Source organism: Xyrauchen texanus, chromosome 11 (genome assembly GCF_025860055.1).
Source record: "Xyrauchen texanus isolate HMW12.3.18 chromosome 11, RBS_HiC_50CHRs, whole genome shotgun sequence".
NCBI lineage: Eukaryota > Metazoa > Chordata > Actinopteri > Cypriniformes > Catostomidae > Xyrauchen > Xyrauchen texanus.
In genome coordinates, this window is record NC_068286.1 from 35114618 (window position 1) to 35137110 (window position 22493).

The 22493-nt window shown below is 41.9% G+C and overlaps 2 protein-coding genes across 2 annotated transcripts in view; both read left to right on the forward strand.

Annotated features, from left to right (window-relative positions):
- Positions 1-254: 254 nt before the first annotated feature.
- LOC127651636 (toll-like receptor 2 type-2) lies at positions 255-4398 on the forward strand. The gene is made up of 2 exons (XM_052137573.1): positions 255-284; positions 1130-4398. Exon 2 carries the CDS (start codon positions 1131-1133, stop codon positions 3510-3512), a length of 2382 nt encoding a protein of 793 aa, XP_051993533.1. The 5' UTR covers positions 255-284; position 1130; the 3' UTR covers positions 3513-4398.
- Positions 4399-12729: 8331 nt separating this feature from the next.
- The window catches only part of LOC127651419 (protein kinase C beta type-like), a 62416-nt gene continuing 52652 nt past the window's right edge, over positions 12730-22493 (forward strand). Inside the window, exons 1-2 of the mRNA XM_052137224.1 lie at positions 12730-13088; positions 13648-13679. Of these exons, the coding sequence (XP_051993184.1) occupies positions 12913-13088; positions 13648-13679 (208 nt within the window). The 5' untranslated portion in view covers positions 12730-12912. The remainder of the gene's footprint in view (positions 13089-13647; positions 13680-22493) is intronic.

Consider the following 22493-nt stretch of genomic DNA (forward strand, 5'->3'; position numbering starts at 1 on the left):
GTTTGAAAAATATTTAGCTATATCTCCAAACTATAACTAAAGGTACATCATGAGAAAATATGTACAGTATAGATTAAATATAATTGCTCTGAGATTGGTCAGCGGATGTATCCCTAAAATCTAAAATAAAAAATCAGGACATGGTTTTGTTTCAGTCATGCTACTCAGTTTCACTGCCTCCTGTGACTCACACTATGTTTGCATTCTGTGTTTGGAATCTGTTTTCTGCCATTTTTATGACTGCCAGTCTGCAGGGAAACATTGAGAGCAGAACTGCCAGCCAGGTAAAAGCTTTTCTGTCTTTTCTTAAGCAGGAGTGGCAGCAATGTAAAATGCAACATGTTTTAAGACTACAAATGTAGCCACACAATTGCACAGAAGGGGGCATATGATGAATTAGATATAAACAGAGTGTACATTGCCAAGAATTTTGCATCAGAAATGCAAAATGCTCTATGTTTTTGTGCAGACGCTTGTATTTGCTGAATAGCCGCATTATGTAACTGTAATACTATAAAGTGGATTTAGTTAAATTGGGACACTTTTGACAAATCATTAGCATTAAAATATTTATGAACATAATGCAAACTTTTCAAAAGTGGTTTTGTATTTAGTGAGGGCTCTTCTATCATTCTATGAAAAAAACTTTTTTTTAAATGCAACAAACAAATTTAATTCAAAGATGTATTTAAATGTCAGGTGTCCCCCTCCATGTCAAAACCACTGTGTTTAAAATGGGCCATGGGTTTAACCAAAATATGTCAGAAAACGTTGACACCTAAAACACTGTTGTAAGCAAAGAAGTAGAATGCATTATATTATTTGGAATGAGTCAATATAAGAAATTAAGTTATGAGAAAAATATATGAGATTATAAGAGGCATTACAGGGGACTATTTAAAGTGATTTACTACTGAGTCTTAAAGAAACATAACATGCAGCCTTAGCTGTCCCCTGACTTGATGTGCCAATTTACCTGAATTCTCTTCATAAATAGGCCTGTACAATAATATAGTAGGCTATAGATACCAAGTACAGTACAAATTTCTAATTCATTGTAATCAAGTACTAAAACTTTATAGTGAAAGACTTTTAAAATGAAAACTTACTAGTGTTTTTTCTATTGCAGGATGACAATTGTGGGAGCAAAACAGTCCATAATTCTATTTATTATGCTCATATTGGTTCAAGGTTTTGAGTACTCTTGGACAAAATGTGATAAATGTGATGAGAAACATTTTTGCAACTGTTCCTCAAGACATCTCCAACAGGTCCCAAAAGTTCCAGTGAATGCTGTTGGCCTCGATCTGTCTTTCAATCAAATTGAGTCAATTGACTCAAATGATCTCGGCCTATATAGTGAGCTGAAAAACCTAAACCTGCATATGAACAAGCTCAAGTTTATACATGAAGAAGCTTTCAACTCTCAACATAAGCTGGAAGTTCTTGATCTGTCCTTTAACAACCTGAAAAATCTATCATCATCTTGGTTCCATGATTTAAACTCTCTTCAGCATTTGAACCTTTTAGTAAATCCATACACCACCCTCGGGCCTGCTCCTCTCTTTTGGTCTCTGTCAAACTTGAGGACACTGCAATTTGGTAGTCCTTCACTGAGTAAGGTATACAGGAATGGCTTAGATGGTCTCACTCATCTGGATGAGATTACATTTGTTGGTAGTAACCTGAGGTCATATGAGAATGGTAGCTTTAGAGCAGCCCAACCCATCGGTTTAGTCTCCATGAGCCTTCAAGGACTTTTTCAGAAAGATCCAGAACTTGTCTCTAAGATCCTTAGAGATGTATCCCACCCTGAAACTATGCTGATTATCAAAGATGTCATACTCAGAACAAACACTTCAGTGGAACCCTTCAAAGAGCTGAAAGAAGGGGGCACTACGAGTTTGACTTTGCTGAATAGCACCACTACAGATGAAGCTGTCACCTATTTCTTGTTCATCATGAATGGTTCTGCACTGTCTTACATTGGTCTTGAAGATGTACATTTAGTTGGTAAAGGGTGGTGGCAGAAAGCTACATTCACAGATTATAAAAGCTTGCATACTGCCTACATACGTAATCTTGACATCCAAGGCTTCTTTGAGTTTAGCAGCATGGTCCAATTGGCATTCCTCCTAAAGCATCTTCAAAAGGTGTCTGTGATCAATGGCACAGTTTTTGTGATTCCTCATATAACTTCTGTCTTTTTGAAAAACATTGAGTACTTGGACCTTAGCAAAAATTTACTGTCAGACCTGACAATTAAGGAAACCTTGTATACTGGTCAAGGGGTTTTTCATAACCTCAACACACTCAATGTGAGCGAGAACTCTTTAAAATCTTTTCAGCTGATAACAAGTCTGGTGGCCAAACTGAAGAGCCTTATACATTTGGATATAAGTCACAATAGCTTTGTTTCTATGCCGGAGGAGTGTATGTGGCCAACAACTCTCAAGTTTCTGAACCTTTCAAGTATAAAGCTACGAAAATTGACCCCTTGCTTGCCTTCTAGCTTGACAGTCCTGGATCTCAGTGAAAATGATCTTACCGTGTTCCACCAAAGATTTCCAAAGCTTACTAAGCTTATACTGTCAGGCAACAGATTTATGAAACTGCCACAGGGGGAATTATTTCTGAACCTAAAGACGCTGCTCATCCAAAGGAACGCCTTGCATATGTTCAACGGGAAAGCTCTGAGACGTTACAGAAACCTGCAATTCTTGGAGGCGGGTCAAAACAATTTTGTTTGCTCCTGTGATTTTGTGGCTTTTTTCAGACAGGATGTTGATTATTTCGTTACCCTACAGGATGGTCATCGTAATTATGTTTGTGACACTCCATTTACTCTCAGGGGTGATACTATCGACAGTGTCAGATTATCAGTCTTTGAATGCTATATGATTCCCGCTGTCTCAGTCCTGTGTTCATTGACCGTCTTAGTGCTTGGAATTATTGTTGTTACCTGTCACAAGCTCCATATTGTATGGTACCTGCAGATGACTAAAGCATGGATACAAGCAAAACGAAAACCAGCAGTTGGTCGATCAGCTACAGAAATACGCTATGACGCTTTTGTATCTTACAGTCAACATGATGCTGAGTGGGTCGAGGAGATCCTAGTTCCAGAGCTAGAAAGTGCTCATCCTCCCTTTGCTCTCTGTTTGCACAAACGTGACTTCAGGCCAGGACGTTGGATCGTGGATAACATAATTGATTCAATTGAGAAGAGCCATCGGACCCTATTTGTTCTGTCCGAGCACTTTGTTTCCAGCGAATGGTGCCGCTACGAACTGGACTTTTCACATTTCCGCATTGTCGATGAGCACAACGATTCTGCTGTCTTGATACTTCTAGAGCCAATCAAGAAGGAGACAATTCCCAAGCGTTTCTGCAAGCTGAGGAAGATTATGAACTCCAGGACGTATTTAGAGTGGCCCGAAGATGAGGAAAATAAATCAGAGTTCTGGAGCCATCTAAGATTCGCCCTAAGGAGAGACATTGTTGAAGAGTAAAAACGTGATAATGCATTTCCTAAATCTAAAAAAGAAAATTGTCACTGTTGATCAACTGTTTTGATTTGATTGAGTTGACCTAATTTTAACAGCTTACTTCTTATTGTATTGGATAACTTTCTGCCCCCTGATAATAAATCCATCAATTATTGGTAATAAACCACATCAGAGAACTAACACCACTGTGAACATACAATGGTTTGAGGTTAAATATTAATGTGAAGAAACAATAATACACTGAACAAATATAAACTTTTCAGGCCAAATGTAGTGGCCAGAGAGTGTTTGTGGAATCTGTGAGCTGTTAAATAGGAGGTTATCTAATTGTAATATAATGTAACAAATGTTTGTTACTTTGAACCTTTACATTGCAACACTCCACATAATGAACTGTCATAAAGACAATCCAAACAATTTGACTGTATACTGTATGTCCTTGTGACTTCCTTTTACAAAATCATCATTTTATTTTAGATAGAATATGAGGTCTCTCATTTTTAGTATGTTGCCTTTATATATTGACCTGCACTGGCTGAGGCCACCTTAGGCATAACCATTAAGTGATATCCTATAAAATGATTACAGTTTGTAGCTAAAAGATATTTGTTAATGTTTTTCAGTCAATAGGCTGAAATAGGCTATGTAGGTTTTGAGCATTATATTTAATTTAACATCTAATTAATTAATTTTTAATGCAATTATGCCTATGAAAATTGCAATATTAGCCTACATTCTTTCAAAAACTAGGAACATTTATTTGCGTACCACAGAAGAAAAAATACTTTGGAACAAGTCAAGGGAATGATATTCCAGGATAGTAATATCAGTCACTGAAACGGATAATTAAATTTGTTTACAGATGTTTCCTTCTGAAAATAAAGTTGTATTGGAGGCAAGCTAAAATATGTTGACTGTATTGAAATTCTGTTTGTTAATTGTTTTGTCTAAAATTTTCATGATATCTTAAGCATCTTCCAAATCATTATGAGTTTTTGTTTGTTTGTTTTGAATTATTACAAGCTTTCCTGAGACTATGTTGCAGAAAACTTTTATCTATGAAAAAGTAATATGACAAAATATTTAAATAATTTTCTCAACATTCATTTTCTTAGATTTGCCATTTAAATTCTATTTAGTTTTCCTTATCAGCTTTGTATTTACCTTAGCAACGGTGATAGAGAGCTTTTGAGATTAACAGTGTCTCAAGGGTTTGGCGCCATCTTTTGGATACTCCATTATCTTTCCTATTATTTCTTACAGAGGAACATAAATAAATTCATTAAAGATTAAACTAAGTGGAATATATTTAATTGAGATCTTTTCTTTGAGATGGGCATGTACTGATAACCCTGATAAGTTGACTGTACTGAACTGACTGAATAAGATTGTTCCCTCAATTGAACTGAGTAATGGCATCTCCAAAAATTTTATAATTACATTTTTTAACTTGGTGTTCATATAGAACAAATGTATCTATTTAAGGTAAGGTAACTAGCTGCAAGTAGACTTCAGCTTTGCTATGTAAATATAGTTTTTTCAACATAATAGTTTGAATTGAGTTAACTCAAATTTAATCACACAATAACACAACTCAAATAAATAAGATTATAACCATATGCACAAGGAGAATTTGATTTTTCCAGTAATGACAACAGGGTTTACAGTGTGAGTTGTAGAGATAGCTTGAATAATTTCCATGATAACAGTTCATTTTGATGAACAACTGACCTACAACATGAGTGCAGATCCTTGTTCGGAGGATCATCAGAGACTCCAGCCACCCGAGTCATGGGCTGCTACCATCAGGCAGGCAGAATCGCAGCATCAAGACCCGCACCAGCCGACTACATGACAGCTTCTTCCCCCAAGCAATCAGACTTTTGAACACTTGATCTCACACGATCAATATACATCAGCACTGCACTTTATTAATCTTATTATCTCACACTGGACTGTCATAATTATATTCTCCACAATACAACTACAGTATATTTTTATATACTCTTTATTTATTTATTTATTTGTTATTGTACGTGTATTCTATATTGTGTGTATTGTTTACTGTACATTGTATATTATTATTGTATATAATATACAATATGTGTACATATGATATGTAAATTGTGTTGTGTAAATATGTAGTTTATTGTAATTGGTATCTGTCTCGTCACTGTCATGACTGCTATGTTGCTCGGAACTGCACACAAGACTTTCACTTTCTGTAGTGGAATACATTTCAAAAGTAACACTCCCAACCCTGATTATAGGCTATGAGGAAGTCATAGACTGAATATCCATCTCTTTGTTTTAATCTTGTGAGATAAACATATTTGATGTACTTTTCTGGCAATAGTTATCAATAGTTAATCTGTAGCATTCTTAATTTGTCAGACACTTAAGACTAAAATGTCTGCTAACTAAGTGTATGAATGAATGCAAATATAAAGAGGAACTTGCAGCCACAAGTAAAGAACCATCTGTGGGGCAGGTGTTTGCGTTCACAAATGTTCCTCATACAGTTATATATTTATTTATTAATTTACTTACTTTGTATGGTAAGAAACACTGTAATATTGTATTGTGGCATGATGACATTTCTGACATTCTGAAGCCACCACATGCAATTTACCATCATGTATATTTTAGCATGGATTTAGCAGATGTCCTTAACCAAAGCATGCTAGGAAAGCCCAATTGATGCTACCTTGGAGTTATATGCCTACCTCAAGTGTACAATAGAGTGCACTTTTGTCCTGCCATCTTGGTTCTGCAAATATTTTCCCCATTAATTTTTTACATAGGGCTTTATTAAAATCCTTCATAAAATAGTTTTAAGTCATGAAACAAACCAACCAGCTTCAACGTGAATCACAATATTACAAACTTTGATTTTACATAATTTACTGCAAAAAACAACTCACTTTACAAATCTTGCCTTTGGTGCCCCTTTGTGAGAAAATTATCTAGACACTGGAGCACACATGTGCCCATTCGTTCTAAAACACTTCCTGCTTCAAGCACTGGGGGAAGTGGTTTTAATTTTTTTTGAAGCACAGACCATCTCTGGTTACACATGTAACCTCGGTTCCCTGAGATGAATGGCAATGGTGTCTGAGCCCCGCCTTTTTAGGCACGCAGTAGGCCTATACAAGCGGGCGCTCAGTCACCTTTTCTTCTGAATTTCCTGAAAAAGTCTTGTTCCGATGTTCCCTTTCGATTCAGTTCACTCAACATTGCTGTAAGCACTATGGGAACAATATCCCATCACGCCACACTTTCTATAGAGTTATAACACTAAATAGATATATTCATCACAGGGCACAGACAGATGACTTAGAAGTCAAGTGGCGGATGCCAGATGGAAACTAATATAGTCTGTAGCTCTATGGTGCATTTTGATTTCAGGAGCATTCTACAGTACCTCTTGGGTCACCACTACATGGGTTTTAAGTAGGTAACATTTTTCTCCACTGATGGACATTCTCAGTGACCCTGCACTCTGACCCCAGCTTAGCTGGGATATGTGAAAAATAAATAATTTCACCATGTATATGCAGAAATGTATGTATTCTGTGTGACAATTGATCAATTTATTTATTTTATTTAGCTGTGTATTCTGACAAAACGAAATGAACCAGCTGAGCAACTGCCAATGAGATGAATGGGAATGCTAAGGAATAGCTCTCACCTGCTATTCTAGACCTATTTTGGTTTTCAGGTCGATGACTGGAATAAAGTCAAATAAAAATAAAAATTAAAATTAAAATGCTCATACTTCATAGATCTACCTTAGCAAAGGTAACAGTACTTAAAAACATAAGATTTGTTTATATGCCATAAGATTGGACACCTGCCCAAAAAATTGTTTTTCTTCTGTCTATTCAACAAATACAAACTCTTCTTACTCAGGCTCCATGGAAAATAGTTAACACACACAGGTTAAAACTTGTACAGGGTGATTTGCATACAAGCACAAAAGCCTATAGGGTATTCTCTGTAAATACAAACAGATATCACTGGTTTGAGTGCCAAGATAATTCAATTTCTCAGCAACATAACAAAAAGGGCAGTTCACTGAATTATAATTATACAATTATCTACATAATTCAATTAATAATTTATAATAATAAATTACCAGGCCTTCCCATTAGCTCTTTCATGATGACTCTATGTAACGATGCTGGCAAGGGCAATGATGAAGATGATGATGAAGTCGTGAAGATAAACCCAAGTGCAGTTTATTTAAACAAAACGTGAAATCCAAAAACTCTAACAATAAACGTGAACTAAACATGAACTAGACTTGGCTGGACTGGACTTAACTATATATATAAAAATATATATATAAACATGAGCTTGGCTTGGCTTGACAAAGTTTACATGAATACATTCACATACAATACTTGACAAAGACACACTGGAAAACATGAGGTTTAAGTACATGGACATGGGAAACATCAACCAATAAACAGACTGAGTTATAAACAAGATAACAAGACAATGACCATGGACCAATTGCATAACAGAACTAATAAACTAAATCCAAATGACAAACAAGAACTGATAACAACATAATGAATTGATAAACCAATGAAAACGAGACACCGCTGCTCTGCATATGTCTGCTAGGGAGGTGCCATTGGCCAGTGCCCATGAGGATGCCACACTTCTCGTCGAGTGTGCTCGAACCCGCAAGGGGGTGGGCACGACCTGAGTCTGGAAGGCCAAGGAAATGGCGTTGACAACCCAGCGGGAAGCCTCAGTTTGGAAACGGCGTTCCCTTTCCGCCGTCCGCCAAAGTAGACAAATAGCCGCTCAGAACATCTAGAGCTCTGCGTGCGGTCCAAATAGATACGCAAAGCACGTACCGGACACAACAACGAGAAGGCTGGGTCTGCCACCTCCTGGGGCAGCATGCTTGCAGGTTCACGACCTGGTCCCTGAAGGGGGTCATAGGAACCTTGGGCACGTAGCCTGGTCGCAGCCTCAGGATAACGTGAGTATGTGCCGGACCGAACTCCAGGCAGGTGTCGCTGACAGAGAACGCTTGCAGGTCCCCAACCCTCTTGATGGAGGCTAACGTTATCAGGAGGGTTGTCTTCAGGGAGAGGGCCATGAGGTCAACTGAGTCAAGCAGCTCGAAGGGGGGTATCTGCGCGTACTTGTGCAGCCCTGAAGACAACCTTCCTGACCAGCTGTGTGCCAACGCATCTGTCCCGAGAGGAGATTCTGTCAGGGAGTACCAGAGCGGGCAGTGGGAGTTGTCCTGGGAGACAAAGAGATCTATCAGTGCCATGCCAAATCGGTCCCAAATCAGCTGGAACACCTCGAGTGAAGCCTCCACTCTCCGCTGGGTGAAAAGTGTTGCGACAGCACGTCCGCCGTTGTGTTGAGGTTGCCCGGGATATGTGTGGCATGCAGCTGCTGACTCCAAAGGAGGAGATGGCTGGCGAGTTGTGACATATGAGGAGAGCTTGCCGTTTTATGTACGCTACCGATGCAGTGCTGTCTGAACGGATCAAGACATGCTTGCCCCGAATCAGTGTGAGAATACAAGGAATACAGCCAGCAACTCTAGGCAGTTGATGTGCCAACACAGCCAGGGCCCTGTCCAGGAGCCATTGCACACGGCACCCCAACCCTGTTGAGAGGCGTCTGTGGTGACCACGACACGTCTGGACACCTGCTGCAGGGGTACTCCTGTCCACACTCATCCCGAGCTCGGACGGAAGCAAGCAAGAATGCCAGGCTGGTTTGTGTTGATTTACCCCGCCTGCGTGTGATCGCAGCCCAGGCACGCGAGGCAGCTTTGCCAGAAGTGGAGAGAAATCAACCGGATCTAGGAACTACACAGAGGCGGAAAGACATCTTTAAAAAGACGCGTCCTGAAAAGGACGTACAACGCCTGCTGTGTATTGCTCTTTTATGAGTGAATACTCAAACTCTATTAGAGAAACAATCTCTTTTAGGGGGGGAAACACTTGTTTAGGCAGTGAAAGCGCTGTCGAAGCACCAAGGGGCGTGGACTGCACAGCGTGCAGAGAGAGAGAATGCCAGCTGGAAATGCACCGTAAGATCCAACGGCAGTGCTTCTTGCCAGTAGATGTGAGTTGAACAGAGGTGAACTCAACTTGCTGTTGCACAACCGCTCGGCTCCGAAAATAAAATCTGACTGAGAGACGCACGCCTGCTTCCCTTTATACCCGTATGTCCGGGGGCGGGACATACAAATTCTATCTGCCAATTTCACATTGGCCTTTTCTCAAGTTCAGAGGTACGATAGGCTACCAAGGATGACACCTTGAGTCACTTCATTCAACACAACATCGAGTGAGTGACAGAAGGGGAAAGAAAACAAGAAAGTAACAAAGAAACAAATAAGAAAGAATCTTAAAGAAGATTATATAATCCGTCTATTCGACATCTCTACAAATTATGCTACCTTGCCCAATTCAGTGTCCCATTCATAAAAAGCGGGAAAGCCCACCGAATTATCTGTCTCCTGATATATCACGCTGGTGAGGACCAACCTTTTTACATATCTATTGGTTATATCAATAACCGCCCCATCACCCAACAAACAGTGTTGCACAAGTTTGCGACAGAACAGAATTTGAGTGCCCAGGACCTTGCAAACAAAATTCTAGACTCTCAACCAAAACTCCTGGATCCTAGTGTTATATCTCCATCTTCCAACTGGCATCGCCAATAGGTGGGTGTGTCTTTTAGTCCAAGCCTATACAATCCAGAGGGGTCCAATAGAATCGATGCAAAATCTTGAATTGCATCTCTAGATGTAGACTTGATGTTTTTAGAATCGTAGCCCACATTCCCTCCTCCAATACCATGTTTAAATCTTTCTCCCATATTCTCTTGAGAGAAATTGAAGTTCCATCCCCCAGACTCTGAATTAGCAGGGAGAACTACACTGATGCCTCATGACCATTTCCAAAAGCAGTAATCACCACTCCCAGAGTATCTGTCACTTTAGGGGGGTGTATGCTACTTTCAAAAATAATACAGAACAGGTTGCACAGCTGAAAATACATAAAGAACTGAGATCTTGGAATCCCAAAATGTTGAACCAAATTTTCAACGGATCTCAACACTCCACTCTCATATAGGACACCTCCATAAATTAACCTCCCTCACAATCCACTCTGTCCAGCAGAAAGGGGACTTATTAATACATAATTTTGGGTTCAGCCATATGCTCGAGGAAGCATTTAAATAAATGTCTGAATTAAACACTCTGGACACTTTTGTCCATACCTAGTGCAAATGCGAGATAATGGGATGTAACTTAACTTTTCCGATTAGTTTAATAGAAAGGCTCTGCAATGGCAAAATGGGGGCAAGAACTTCCTGTTCAATACAAAACCTTAATAATAAAATTTTATCTTGGGTAGGCCTTGCCCAACTTTGTCAATCGGCTTATGTAACTTATTAAAATTTAATCTAGGATGCCTACCATTCCAAATGAAGGACTTTGCTGTGCTATACAATTGCTTGAAATAAGAAAGGGGGACATTTATAGGGAGAGACTGTTGCAGGTAATTTTGGAATACAATTAATTTTACTTACATTAACCTTTCCAATCATAGACACGTTATGTAATGAAGCCCACCTGCCCATATCATTTAAAACTTTTTTATTAAAGGGTCAAAATTAACTCACACAAATTTGCTGGGAATAAAATGCCCAGATACTTAATGCCCTGTATATATACATATATACATATATATATATATATATATATATATATATATACACTCACCTAAAGGATTATTAGGAACACCTGTTCAATTTCTCATTAATGCAATTATCTAATCAACCCATCACATGGCAGTTGCTTCAATGCATTTAGGGGTGTGGTCCTGGTCAAGACAATCTCCTGAACTCCAAACTGAATGTCAGAATGGGAAAGAAAGGTGATTTAAGCAATTTTGAGCGTGGCATGGTTGTTGGTGCCAGACGGGCCGGTCTGAGTATTTCACAATCTGCTCAGTTACTGGGATTTTCACGCACAACCATTTCTAGGGTTTACAAAGAATGGTGTGAAAAGGGAAAAACATCCAGTATGCGGCAGTCCTGTGGGCAAAAATGCCTTGTTGATGCTAGAGGTCAGAGGAGAATGGGCCGATGAGCTGATAGAAGAGCAACTTTGCCTGAAATAACCACTCGTTACAACCGAGGTATGCAGCAAAGCATTTGTGAAGCCACAACACGCACAACCTTGAGGCGGATGGGCTACAACAGCAGAAGACCCCACCGAGTACCACTCATCTCCACTACAAATAGGAAAAAGAGGCTACAATTTGCAAGAGCTCACCAAAATTGGACAGTTGAAGACTGGAAAAATGTTGCCTGGTCTGATGAGTCTCGATTTCTGTTGAGACATTCAGATGGTAGAGTCAGAATTTGGCGTAAACAGAATGAGAACATGGATCCATCATGCCTTGTTACCACTGTGCAGGCTGGTGGTGGTGGTGGTGTAATGGTGTGGGGGATGTTTTCTTGGCACACTTTAGGCCCCTTAGTGCCAATTGGGCATCGTTTAAATGCCACGGCCTACCTGACCATTGTTTCTGACCATGTCCATCCCTTTATGGCCACCATGTACCCATCCTCTGATGGCTACTTCCAGCAGGATAATGCACCATGTCACAAAGCTCGAATCATTTCAAATTGGTTTCTTGAACATGACAATGAGTTCACTGTACTAAAATGGCCCCCACAGTCACCAGATATCAACCCAATAGAGCATCTTTGGGATGTGGTGGAACGGAGCTGCGTGCCCTGGATGTGCATCCCACAAATCTCCATCAACTGCAAGATGCTATCCTATCAATATGGGCCAACATTTCTAAAGAATGCTTTCAGCACCTTGTTGAATCAATGCCACGTAGAATTAAGGCAGTTCTGAAGGCGAAAGGGGTCAAACACAGTATTAGTATGGTGTTCCTAATAATCCTTTAGGTGAGTGTATATATATATATATATATATATATATATATATATATATATATATATATATATATATATATACGACATATTTTGGTTGTATATCTTGGAATATATTCCAAGATATACAACCAAAATATGTCTCTCAACCGTAACACTTCAAAACAGTAACAGTTATTCAAAACAAATGTGGGAAAACGGGGCGTGGTTCCAGTAGGCTATCACTAGAAACACCGCTGTCTGCGTGCTCCGGCACAACAGTCAGCTGGGGAAAGGAAGATGTGTGGTCGCTAGACTACCGACTAACCGGGAAGCGAAACGCAAGCCGAGCAAGATCCGGTACATTGACGCAGTCTACAGTTCGAAGACGATTAGTAGAGATTTATACCCACTGTATCCATAAGACGCGCGGGTATTTAACAGTTCCGTCGCCATTATGTCTGGTCAAGCGTTGCAAAGGAACAACACTGAGGAGGATGCGGGGGGCGCGCGAGGTTTCGCCAGGCAGGGCGCTTTGAAGCAGAAAAACGTGCTCGAAGTGAAGAACCACAAGTTCATCGCGCGCTTCTTCAAGCAGCCGACCTTCTGCAGGCACTGCACCGACTTCATCTGGTGAGTCAGCGAGCGTTAGGATAGGCGAGGGGATGTTGGGGGATGCGATAGGTGGTATAGGGGGCAGTTTGATTGGTTGCGAAGGGCACAGGTGACTCACTTGATGCTCGTGACAGGAAAAGCCCCTGACACAAACACACCAAAGCGTTTGAACGCACTCAACACTAAACAAAGACGCCGAGCGCACACGGAAAAAGACATTCGTGCAACCATCTGCTCAGTACAAGTTTTCCCAACGCAATGCTGCAGTTCTGCGCGTCACTTGAAAATATCTATATGTCTGTGCATTTAATGCCAACAAAGCACATTTTAAGTGTTTGGTAAAGATATTGCACATTAATCAAGTATCTTCCGTTTATAGTAAGGATAATTGTCAGGACTGTCATGAGAAATTACTCTCGTTAAGTCATCACCTTCCCTGCTATGCATGTGGGGATAATGTGAAATATGGCGCGCGCTTGCGCGTGTCTTGGTGGTGAGCGCAGAGGAATGCGTCCTGATTTGGTGTCTATGCTGTTTTAGTGTTGTAATCTCACACAGAGTCTCGTCTTTTTTGCAGGGGTTTCGGCAAGCAAGGCTTCCAGTGTCAAGGTAAGACTGCACTCTTCGGTCCTTAAGAGAGAAGAGAGAGATTTAAGCGCTGAATGTCTGTGCATTTTCAATGGGTGAAATTGTTTATACTCTGTTGCATGGTGTCTGTTACCCTTATTTTTTATTTATTTTTTGCTGACAGAGGTGCAACAACTACAGCTTTTATTTGTGAAGCCTTCAGTTTTCTTTTGGTGGATTGAAGAAATGGCTGTTGACAGTTGTGTTTGTGCTGTAACCGCACATGCACCTAAGGCATGTGTGGATATTTGTATTTCATACAAATACGCAAGCACTGATGAGTGGAGTGAAATGTCAGTGTCTGAACTGCTATCATACAGCGTTATGGTAACAATATCTTGAACACATCACCTCCTACTCACATCATTAGTGGACAGTTAATAATGCATCATCATACACAGTTATTACATTGCAGTGTTGATTGCTAGTACAGTACATACATTGCAGGGTAGACTGGGGCTAGTTGTCATCCTTTTTACTCTAGTGACTTTTTTGTTTACTCCGCGTCGGCTTATTTTTCCAAAGTCAGTTTATAAAACAACAACAACAAAAAATTATAATCTTTGGCTTTACTTGATTCAGTTATGGACAGTGGTAATTTTACCTAAATTAAAATTACCATGCAAGTTCAACTAAAATATTAAAAGTAGAGCAAACCTAAGTGAATCAAGTAAACTCAATTTAACATCCAAATAACTCAAATGATTCAATCATGGACAGTAGACCCACATGATTGAAATAGTTTTCTTAAATTAAAATGATTATGTTATTTCAACTTAAATATTTCAAGTAGAGGAAACCTAACTGAATCAAGTAAACCCAACAAAATTAAATGTGTCAAATAACTCAATTCAAACTCTTATAGCATTATGGGATCTAGTAACAGGACATTTCAGCATGCTAAATGCATGCTGGTAGGACACGCTGCTAAGTGCAACTTGGTCACTATGCTATTGTTATTACAGTAACTGATCAATGATAAAGCAATTTATAGAATTCTGAAAATGTATTGGCCGTCAACCTAGGCTCAGTCTCCAGTCTTCTCCATGATGGTAACCCAACACAACCCAAAAATTCAACACAACAGAAATTCTTCTAAATCTCAACAAAACATTAAACATTAACAAGTCTTCAATTTTTATATTCAACTTGCACTAGAAGTCATAAACTAACACTTAATTTGAGCATTTAACACCAATCTAGTCCCACGCAAAGAATGCTGGGAACTAGAAATCCTCTGCCCAGTTTCAGTTAACCAAACAAAAAGTATTCATGTTGTCCCAATGCAAATGGATTAAGTAAAGCTGACAAGACACTTGTTTTTGTGGAATCAACTCCTTCCTTTAAGTATTGACTAAAAGAAATGTAGGCAATTTGACCCTATAGCAGGGCATGTTGTCACAATGGGAACCTGCTGTTTGATTATTTAAGAATAATACCTTTTTGTAAATAAAAATACTATATTAAGTAAAACGATGAAGAGATATTTTCCACAACATATATTTTTACATTGTAGGCCTATTTGAGATTATTGAATGGCTGTTCAGCTAAATTAAACTGTAGAACAATTATGAAATGTAAACAGTTAATTTAAAAATAAATAATGGAGATGATGATGGCCAAAGCAATGTTTTTTATATTTTTGCACAACAAATAATGTAGTCTGTTGTATTAAATGTCAGCATAACAGGTGTGACCACCTGCTCTGACATGAAATGTACAGTATGAAAAGTATCCTTGTGCTAAGAACACAGTTAATCCTTGCGTTTAAAATCCACATTCATTATAAAACATGTTAAATTGCACCAGGATTTTATTAAGTAATCCTTCTTATATGATGGCCTGGCAGGCTGGTTTCCAGGCTGTACACACTATTTCTTGACTTTCAAGGAAAAATGTCCCTCATTTCTGGGCACAATTGGCAACTGCATAGGTTTAAACATTCAGCACAACGTTTGTGTTAGGTTTTCACAAGTGGACATGTAGATAAGCTTCAGTATTCAAGCTTCAAACAAGTGAAGAATTTCATCTTAATAGTGAATCTTAACATATTATGCATTACATAATTATTGTCAGATTGAAACTTTCATGCCTGTTTTAACAGTGAGTCCTGTGTCTGCATAAATGGCCAGCTCGGAAATAACGCCTTGTTCCTGTATTTCCTGTCTCCACATGATCTCCAACAAATTCTAAATTTATGGAATTAATTAGCATATTTGATCACACTTAGCAGAGCATCTCTCCTCAACTTTCTTAACTTTTTGTTCTCTAATGTGCAAAAAAAAGTTGCGAATTGGCTTTGATTCACATTCTAAATATTTCCCAACACTAGCCCTACATTTAATGATAGCTCATCACTCTGTCATCATATTTTTGAAAGCCTACCATCATGAGTTAATTGATTTGTAATTTGCATATATGCCTATCATGCCATTTGTATGATACTATGCAAATTTGGCATAGCACCAATTTGAACTTACTGATGTATTGCGTAATCACCCAATTGTCTGCATTCATTTTTACTTCTTGTGTATAAAAGTAATTGAACAGAAGAACATATTTACTGTGTTTATATTTTTACAGTATACTGGGAGAGCCAGCCAAAGCAGCTACTGACGCAGCGATGTGGTAGAATTTAATGTTGATCATTTACTATGTGCAAAATCACTTGCAAGAAATAAAGATCAATAAAACAGTGTATGCAGACCTCCAACACACATACACATGCATAGTCTGCACTTTTTCATGTGCCATAATTTTAATTTCTGTGTACTCAATAATAATTGTCATAAGCAGTTTCTTTATTCAAGTGGGCATTTTAGTTAATTAGTTGATTTTTTTTAAAGAGCCAATTAAATATAAATTGGAGTTTTATGGCTTTTTGTCCATCTGTTAACTTTGAGATCATTAGTGTACTCCTTAAAGTTTAATAAATTAACTTTTAGAAGATATGCACTTTACAAATTTCCTTTTTAAAGTAAAAGTTTTACAGAAAGAGTATTGTAGTCTTCAAGCCATTTTATGGGGTCTTTAAACCCAAAAAGCACATTTTAATAGATTATATTTTCCCAAGATATTCATAAGTCCTATCTCTTATAAATAATGACATTTGCATATTCTTCAACTATTGATTGCATACAAGTTTGTAAGGGGAATGGAGGGTAGAAGTGAGAAAAAAAGTTAGAGTAAGCAATAAGAGAGTAGGTCAGAGCTTTTCCCCCAAGCTATTTTTGCCATTTCATTTTACTAGCAAATACTTGTAGACTTAGACTGAGGTAAAGAGAGTGAGGTGGTGAAAAAGAGAAGGAGAGAATGCAAACATGAGGACTAAGTGAAGGCTACTGTTGATGTTGAACCTAATAACAAACATAATGCTTGTTAAATTTACCAGCTTTATAAATTCATTGATTGTAAAGCCTTTCCTCTGCTGCAAAACATGTTCTTTTTAAGTGAAAGCATGCTCATGTAAATGTAAAAAAAACAAACAGGTGGGGTTGTATTAAATTACAGAGAACTAAAAATAAAATGGAACTGAGCCAAAATGTGATGTTTGGACATGCTGGCAGGGTTGGGAGTTTTACTTTTGAAATGGATTTGACTACAGATTACAGAATACATGTTGTAAAATGTCATTTGTAATGTATTGCATTAGATTACACAAGGTGAGTAACGTATTCTAAATACTTTGGATTACTTCTTCAGCACTGGTAGATTTTTTAAATTGCTTTGACTATAAAAACTCTGCCAGTACAGTAAGATAAAATACACATGTTAAAAATACATTCTCTGAAAAACCTAAATATCTTATGCAGTGTTGTTTCTAAACAAGATAAATCAAATTGGTATTTTAAGGATTTTAAGATATTTATACAGAAAAACATTACAAAAAATTATCAAGAATACAAGAATTATTAAATAATTCTCATATAATAATAAAATAATCAAGATTTTTGCCCTAATATGATCGACCATGCTTCACTGTTGCCAATATCAAAAGTAGTAACATTTTAGACCTCACTGACAAGCATAAGCTATTGTACATTAGGACTTAAGTTCTAAGTTTAAGGAACAAGAATGTTTATATACGTACATGAACCTTATAATGTGCTCTAGAGATCAGTTTTTGTTCTAGGACCATCCTGAGTCGAGATATTGAGTTTTTCGTAAACAGTTGAATAACCAAAAATTAATAAAATTAAAAAAAACTTTGTTTTGCAATACCAATACATAGAGGTAATAACTAAAAAAAAAAAAAAAAAAAAGATAGGAAAATTAAAAATGGTCAAGCAACCAACTTTACAATTATTGGACGACTTGAAATGGACTGATCCTGGGGCGTTACTGAATTTTGTTGACCAGTAATGGGAATTGTATGGAATTTAATGATTCTGATTCTGACACGATAGCAGCGACATACACCTTTAGGGTGGAAGGGGACAGCCTCCCCTCCAGCCTCTCTTGCAGGAATAAGAGCACCGACGTAACTGCGCACCTCTGTGGGTCTTCCGCCCTGAAAGAATGCCAATCTGCGAACAAGCGTCACTTCTGGGTCCTTCCTCAGGGGAATTTGCCAGGGAGGGGCTGTCATGAGGAGCACGAGGTCCGAGAACCAGTCCCGGTTGGGCCAGTAGGGAGCCACTAATGTGACTTGTTCCTCGTCCTCCCTGACCTTGCACAGCAAGAAGGCTCACTGGTGGAAATGCATACTTGCGTAGCCCCGCAGGCCAGCTGTGCGCCAGTGCGTCTGTCCCAAGGGGAGACTCTGTTCGGCCGTACCAGAGCGGGCAGTGGGAGGTCTCTCGTGAGGCAAGCAGTTCTACCTGGGCTCTGCCGAACCGTTCCCAAATCAGCTGGACCGACTGGGGGTGGAGCCTCCACGCTCCGCTGGGTAAGCTTTGTCGTGACAGTGTGTCCGCTACCACATTGAGCTTGACGGGAATGTGAGTGGCATGCAGTGACCTGAGTCACTGCTGGCTCCAAAGGAGGAGACGACGGGCGAGTTGTGACATGTGGCGGGAGCGTACGCCGCCTTAGCGATTTATGTACGCTACCGCAGTGGTGCTGTCTTACCTGATTAGGACGTGTTTGTCTCGAATTAATGGGAGAAACCGCGGCAGGGCAAAGAAGACAGTCAACAACTCTAGGCAATTGATATGCCAGGGCAGCGGGGGCCCCTCTCCAACGGCCTGCGGCTGCGTGCCCTTTGTACACGGTGCCCCAACCCAATCTGGAGGCGTCGGTAGTGACCAGGACGCGTCGGGACATCTGCTGCAGGAGCACTCCTGCCCGTAGAAAGCAGAGGTCTGTCCAGGGTTTTAGTATTTTTCGGCAGGCAGGGGTGATTGTCACACGGTGCATGCCGTGGCGCCATGCTCGTCTCGTGACTCAAGTCTGAAGCCAGTGCTGAATCAGTCTCATATGCATCAACCCCAGCGGCGTGGTCATGGCGGAGGATGCTATATGCCCCAGGAGCCTCTGGAAGAGTTTTAGAGGGGCCATCGTGCCTGGCCTGAATTTGGCGAGGCATTTCAGCACCGACTGCGCACGCTCGTTGGTGAGACATGTGGACATTGAGACTGAGTCTAATTCCATGCCGAGTAATGAGATGCTCTGGACCATAGTGAGCTTGCTCTTTTCTCGGTTGACCTGAAGCCCCAAGCGGCTGAGGTGCCTGAGCACCTGGTCTCTGTGAGTGCATAGTAACTCTCGGGAGTGGGCCAGTATGAGCCAGTCGTCGAGGTAATTGAGTATGCGGATGCCGGCTTCTCGGAGCGGGGCAAGAGCTGCCTCTGCGACTTTCGTGAAGACGCGAGGGGACAGAGACATGACGAAGGGGAGAACTTTGTACTGGAATGCCTGGCCATCGAACGCAAACCATAGAAAAGGTCGGTGTCGTGGCAAAATTGAGACATGGAAGTACGCGTCCTTCAGGTCTACCGCTGCGAACCAATCTAGGTGCTGGACGCTTGTCAAGATACACTTGTGCGTGAGCATTTTGAACGAGAGTTTGAGCAGTGCTCGATTGAAAACTCTCAAGTCCAAGATTGGTCGTAAGCCGCTGCCTTTCTTGGGTACAATGAAGTAAGGGCTGTAGAAACCCTTCTTCATTTCGGTTGGAGGGACAGGCTCTATCGCATCTTTGAGTAGAAGAGTAGCGATCTCCGCGCGCAGGAGTTTGGCATGTTGGCCATGCACTGCGGTAAAGCGGACGCCCGTGAAGGGGGGCGGGGTCTGGCGAACTGAATTGCGTAACCTAGTCGGATGGTCCGGGCCAGTCAGCGAGACGGGTTGGGAATTGAAAGCCACGCATCCAATCTCCGTGCTAGGGGCACCAAGGGGACGGTTATTTTTGACGTACCCGGCGGGGCTTCGCAGCGGGGTGGAGCAGGTAGTACGCCGTCGGGAGGCACGGACACGTCCTGAGGCTCTGGTGCTGAGAAAAGACTCAAAGCACTTACCTTGCTCCGGACATCCGGCAGGGGGCGGGTTGGTGACTGAGGAGGAGGTCCTGTAGTGGCGTCCTCTGGATCTGGGGCAGAGTGCCGTGAGAACGGCATTTGCGGGCCAGATGACCCAGAGACAAAGGAAATAGCTCTTTTATTGAGAATTTGGGTACCGCTGCCCCGGTTAAGGGGAGCGGCAAAAGAAAAGTTTTTAAAGGAAAATTCTCCTCCCGGCCCTCCACCGGGGGGACGGAGTGGTCTTACCATCTCCGGAGCTAACGTCTTGGGCTCTGGGTCGTCCGTCTCGGGAGCGCCTGGGAGCCTTCCGTGTCCTCGAGGGGGTCCGTGAGACGGGGGGCGTCTGCTTCCTGCGGAGCGCTTGACACGTGGGCTGAGAGCTGGGCCCAGGTTGAGGCGGAGCAGCTTGTCATTTCTTCGCAGGGGGATGCCCTCGGCAAGCAGACGTGGCAGGGCCCGGGGCGGCAGGTTTGCGGCGGGGCAGGATATGTGATATTGCCTCCGTCTGTTTCTTCACAGTGGAGAACTGCTGGGTGAAGTCCTCGACGGTGTCGCCGAAGAGACCAAACTGGGAGACTGGGGCGTCGAGAAAGCGAAGCTTGTCGGTCTCACGCATCTCGACCAGGTTCAGCCATAGGTGTCGTTCCTGGACCACGAGGGTGGCCATCGCCTGCCCGAGTGACTGCGCCGTGACCTTCGTGGCTCTGAGGGCGAGGTCAGTTGCTGAGCACAGTTCCTGCAGCACGTCGGGATCAGGGCTACCCACGTGCAGTTCTTTGAGCGCCTTGGCCTGGTGGACTTGCAGGAGGGCCATGGCGTGCAGGGTGGAAGCGGCAGTTCCGGCGGCGCTGTAGGCCTTCACTGTCAGCGAGGATGTTGTCCTACAGGCCTTGGATGGGAGTACAGGGTGACCGTGCCAGGTGGTAGGGTTTCCGTGGAATAGATGGAGCGCAACAGCCCTATCCACCGGGGGGATCGTCGTGTACCCGTGGGCCGCTCAGCCGTCGAGGGTAGCGAGAGCGGATGAGCGTGTGGCTTTGTTATGTCGTGTGGTGAACGGTGCCCTCCACAGCGACGTCAGCTCATCGTGCACTTCTGGGAAAAACGGGACCGGGGGGGGCCCGGCTGTGAGCTACGTCTGGACCCCAGGAACCAGTCATCTAACCGCGATGGCTGTGGGGAGGACGGGGGGTTCCAGTCCAAGCCAACGCTGGCGGCGGCCCGGGAAAGCATGTCGGACATCTGAGCGTCAGCCTCGGCTTGGGCGTGCTGGCTGTGAGGCGAGCTGCTGTTGCCTCGAGCACGGACGGGAGTCAACGAGCATGCCGGGGGACGGGTGGTCCGAGGGGGGGTACCCAACGGAGCCGCACCCGCTGCCATCCCTGAATCGCTTCCAGCGCCACTCGCACCGCCCTCAATCCCGTGGGAAGAAGGAGCAATGCGAGGGGCGGCTGGAGTGGCTTGCTTACGGTTGTAAGCGAGCCGCGACCGCAACGATGTCATAGTCATGTTCTCGCAGTGAGAACATGAACCATCCACAAGCGCAGCCTCGGTGTGATCGCTGCCCAGACACAGGAGACAACGTCTGTGGCCGTCTGAAGCGGAGAGCACTCTACCGCATCCAGGAACTACACAGGGGCGGAAAGGCATCTTTACAAAGACGCGTCCTGAAAAGGACGTTCAATGCCGCTGTGTATTTGCTCTTTTAGAGAAAATTACTCTTTTAAAGGAAATCACTCTTTTAAAGAAAATCACTGTTTTAATAACTCGTCTGAGTTTTTTATACTGCGCTGCCGAAACGCCCAGTGACAATATGCACTGCCGTGCAAGGAGAAGAATCGCCGCTGTAATGCGCCCTCAATCCAACAGCATGCAGTAGCGTCAGAGGAATACAGGAACGGGTGTGTTTTCACGCGAACAGCATTCACAACCATCGGCTCCGAAGAAAATTTCTGAATGAACTCTAGTATTTGCCTCGCATTAAACCCATATGTCCGGGGGCGGGGTATGCAAATACTGACTGACAACTTCTCATTGGCCTTTTTTCAATGGATCAGAGGCATATTCGGCGCTCAAGAGAGACCCCTAGTGTCGCTTCTCCGACACAACGTGGAGAGAGCGACAGACGGGGAACCAGGACTATGCTGACTTCTGAGGCTGTATGGAGACAGGATGAAAATAAGGTGCTTTACAAACTGTCCTTAAGAATTCCATTCATTCAGAACAGCTGTCAGTTAAGCTATGAATTGATTAGCTAGCAAGTCAGCTACCTACATTTTCGGATGCAGCATGGATGTGGTAGATGAGTCGATAGTTGAGGAGTGTAGAGAGACAC